The sequence below is a fragment of the Schistosoma mansoni genome (assembly GCF_000237925.1).
Source record: "Schistosoma mansoni, WGS project CABG00000000 data, chromosome 3 unplaced supercontig 0124, strain Puerto Rico, whole genome shotgun sequence".
In the NCBI taxonomy this organism is placed as follows: Eukaryota; Metazoa; Platyhelminthes; class Trematoda; order Strigeidida; family Schistosomatidae; genus Schistosoma; species Schistosoma mansoni.
Genome location: NW_017386010.1, coordinates 68,569 through 72,838, shown reverse-complemented (window position 1 = coordinate 72,838; position 4,270 = coordinate 68,569). Strand labels below are relative to the sequence as shown.

The following is a 4,270-nucleotide window of genomic DNA, read 5'->3' as shown; positions in this document are numbered from 1 at the left end:
ATTGATTGAAAAGAAATTCAGCATATTTTGTGCCAAAGAGGGTATTGGATGTGACTTCAAATTTTCAAGGTACAATATAATTACCCACTTAAATACTTCCTCTTTATCTAGTGAGATGGTACTTATTACAGATTGGACAGATGCGTTGTTGTATCTGTGTCTTAAACTTCCTAACACAAAGCTGCAGTTGGCTTTCTTGGATTTCTGTTTACAGACGGGTACTTTGTATCAAATTTCCTTCGGTTATTATAAATAATATTTTTAGCTCCATTGTTGGAAGAAAAAGCCATGGGCCAAAGTAATCTTAAAAATTAAATGAAATAGTTTTTCTATCTTTAGTTATCGAATACCTTTTAAGAGTTTTTAAAGACACGACGGAGGACAGTCGTGTTGAAGGCAAACATTACGATTCAGTTTTAAGTAGCTGTGCGAAACTTATGGTTTATTGTTTAACGCACTCACATGCGCCATCTAATTCATATATACTTTTCATGGAAGCCATTGACCAGATCAAATCAATAATTAGTGGTATGTCAAAAACAATTTTTTTTTATTGTCTAAATTTCAGGTTCCAGTAATGTTGAATGCCTTATAAGTTATGCAATCTTATTCATAAATATTGTTAAGTTGGAAAGACAAAACTACTTGACTGAAGTTTGCATGAAATTTTATTTACTAATTTGGGTTTATTTTAGATATTGGATGTACTTAACCAATCTGAAAATTCACCTTCGTCAGATATCACAGGAAATCTGTCGTTTTTATTCCAATTATTTCATTCTAATAAACCGCAAGGCCAATTAGCAATTTTACTAGCACTGGTTGGGATCATATCTACAACTGATTGGTTTTGTAATTACAATAATTATGGAAGCATAAGTTTGTATATTCTGTCTATGGCTGGGTTTTCTGTTGATCCAAATGATCATTTGCTAAGGGGGTTTAATCGAAATGATTCAGTTACCAATTTACTTCAATCGAAAATAGTTTACAGTTGGTCTAAGTTTGTCTTTTTATTTGTATTAACATGTTTTTTATTTTAGAAAGAATTTATTAAATCCATGTGAGAATAGTCTAGAAAAAAATACCAAACAATTTGATGTGTTCACAAATCCAGTGCTTACATATTGTATAGACATGAGAGGCAATTACATAGACGTTTGTTTTTAAATAGGTCATTTTAATGCTCTATTTCTATTCAGGCTATTCGATATTCTGCTTCAGATACAATTGAGAATATCATATTTTATCATTTGAAGTATTGTGACGGTGAGTCGAGTTGTGCTTCATTTATTGTCATGTGACTAAATACTTATTTCAGAATGTCGCCAACCAAGAATATCTGATAACAAGTCAAAAATATCTTGTGGTTATTTGAATGAAATTTTAAATCAATTAGTGAGTGATTCATGTTACAGTCGCGGAACAATTGCTATGTTAACTCGATTCATTCGTTGTTTGTCCAAGAAACGTGTTTATAGGACAACCAATTTATTGCACTCTTTGGATTCGGTTTTTCAAGCATTCGTTAATGATGCAAATTTAGAAATTTGTGGAAGAGTTGTTTCAGGATTGATGAAAATTGCCGATGATCCTAGCTTGGCGTCAGAAGTTAGTTGTTCTACTTACCATTCTTGTAACGTTATTTTCTAAATTCGAAATTGATGTAAGATTGCCTCCATAATGAAGCATATTTGTGTCTGATCAATGATTTTTAAGAAGAAAAAGGTTTACTGGAACCAGTTAACCAGTTTACTATATTTTCTAGTGCCGAATTTTTATTTACTACTTTCGTTAAGAAATTTGGTCAGGTATGTATAACTGTTTAAAATTATACATTCATGTTTTGTTTGATGATTCAATACACTAATCAAGTACAAATTCACATATCTGGCTTTAAGTTAAAATGCTTTTGTGTACTCGAGAGTTAGTGATTCTACGCAGCTGCCCTAACCAAAGTAGTTGTAGTAGTGCTCGAATCTACCATCCGATAGTTGAGAATGTCTTAGACACTAAGCCACGGTCGACTTAATAGTCCTAATGACCAAACGATCGTCGCAAGAGCCTTGGCTGTAATCCTCGGTAGTGTAGTAAGTGCTCAATTGCCTTGCTTTGTTCACTTATAGTTGAGGTTACTTCCAGCTTCATGAGATAGAACACACCAAATAATAAAGTATAAATACTAAACGTTCTTCAACTTTGCATTCATTATGTTGCAGTCTAAAGTTAATGGATGTCATTCAACAATTATTCCGGCTTTTGTTCTCAGGATTTAAGATACATTGTACAAAAGCTGGGAATACTACCTCCGGGGTGCTCAAACCGAAATAGATTGTGCAAAGTTCAAGCCAATTTTAATCACAAAGTTAACATCTTATTTATTGCATAGTATATCTATGGGATTCCAAACTTTCCCATGAGTGATATTTTACTATTACTATCCATGTCTTAACAGGCAAGAAACTTGCCTGCTAACCATACGTTAAATCACTTGTTTGCATGCATTGCAGGAAACAAAATGAAATAATGCTTTCCTCTCATAATGCTATTTTTGCTCCCACTAAAAGTCAGACGATTTACATTATTATTATTATTATCAGTATTATTATTGTTTGCCAAGCTTATTCCCTACCTTTTATTCTTAATTTGTGTATCCTTACTTTCCAACTTATGCAGCAGCTCGTTCATGGTCGAAACTTTGTTCCATCTAAACGATCTCCAGTCACTGTCTGGTGGAACGTGAATGCTTTTACCGAATACGAATACTGAAACAGTTTTTCTGAAACCATGTACATCATTCAAACTGGCTTCCTTCAACGTTCGCACACTAATGCAGATTGGACACCAGATAGGGCTGGCTATGTTTTTAGAAAGCTTTAATATCGAGGTTCGTTGTTTATCCGAGACCTGTATTCAAGACTATGGTGAAGTACGACAAATTCACTCTCTATTTGTCGTTTCAAAAGGCTTATTTTACGTGCATTTATCCGAGGACCCTGTGGCATCTTCGTCTGGTCGTGCTGGCGTTGGTGTCGCACCAAGCGCTAGAGCTGAGGCAGCACTAATCGATTGAATCCCCATTAACAGTCGGTTATGTGCTGTTAGATTAGAAAGCTCCATCAAAGTGAGAAGAAATCGGCGTGAGAAATGATGACTTTTTGTCATCTCCACCTATGCCCCGACAGATTGCAGCCCGGATGCGATCAAGGATGAGTTCTACCACCAGTTAACTGTTCTTCTCCAGAAAGTGTGTTTGACAGATATTGTAGTACTAGCCGGAGACTTGAATGCACAGGTCGGGCGTCTAGGCACAGAAGAGAGTAATTTAGGTGGCCGATGGGGACTTTCTGGTCTCAGGACAGATAACGGGGACCGTTTGCTGCAACTGTGCACAGACTACAACCTGTTTCTGGCTAGCGCTAACTTCCGGCACAGTCATCGCCGATGTGCCACCTGGCATCGTCCCTCTGCATCCCAAGCCTGGACTCAGATTGATCACATCGCGATCAGCTACCGCTGGCGTGATTGTGTACAAGACTGCCGCTCCTTTTGGAGTACTTACATGGAGTGTGATCATGCCCTGGTCTGCGCCAATCTCATCTTACTTTTCAGTGGCCGAAGAATTGACCGCCATCAACGGATTGATGTTAGTAAACTGGCTGCAGCTTCTGTTGCAAGTAAGTATCGAACCGAGCTAGCTTCTAGGCTAGCTACTATCCCACCGAAATGTATAGATGAGCATTGGTTGCAACTTCATGACGCCATGAAAATGGCGAGTAAAGTCGCTTGTGGCTTCGCGAAACGTCCCGCTTATAAGCACTGGGTTTCTTTTGGCTCCTTACAACTCATCGAAGCCCGTCGGTTTACTCCGAGTGACCGTGAGTATGACCACAAACGAAGGCTGTTACGTAATGAGATTGGGCAAAGCTTGCGTAAAGACCGAGAAGCCTGGTGGTCGGAGCATGCTAATGAGATGGAAGCAGCAGCTGCATCTGGTAACTGCCGGAAGCTCTTTCAACTCATCCGAGCCACTGGCATCGAGAAGTCTGGTGTGAGTGAAACAATCTGTGAGGATGACGGGATGCCAATCACTAATATCTGTCGACGTCTTGGACGATGGGCAGAATTCTTCGAAGGGCAGTTCAACTGTCCTGCCCTCCATGGCCTGTGACGACTGATCCACCAAACGAGGCGGAAGTCCTCAAGGAACTCCAACTCAAAAACGCTACAAATCACCGGGCCCAGATGACTTATCTTCATCCCTTTTAAA

General features: G+C 38.4%; 1 protein-coding gene across 1 annotated transcript in view; it reads left to right on the top strand.

Moving 5' to 3' along the window:
* Positions 1-491: 491 nt before the first annotated feature.
* Smp_138200 (hypothetical protein) overlaps positions 492-4,270 on the top strand; it is a gene marked incomplete at its 5' end in the record, with an annotated part of 53,059 nt that continues 49,280 nt past the window's right edge. The window contains 6 exons of the mRNA XM_018791251.1: positions 492-528; positions 569-654; positions 696-1,003; positions 1,044-1,158; positions 1,203-1,269; positions 1,322-1,611. Coding sequence (XP_018645532.1) covers positions 492-528; positions 569-654; positions 696-1,003; positions 1,044-1,158; positions 1,203-1,269; positions 1,322-1,611 — 903 coding nt within the window. The remainder of the gene's footprint in view (positions 529-568; positions 655-695; positions 1,004-1,043; positions 1,159-1,202; positions 1,270-1,321; positions 1,612-4,270) is intronic.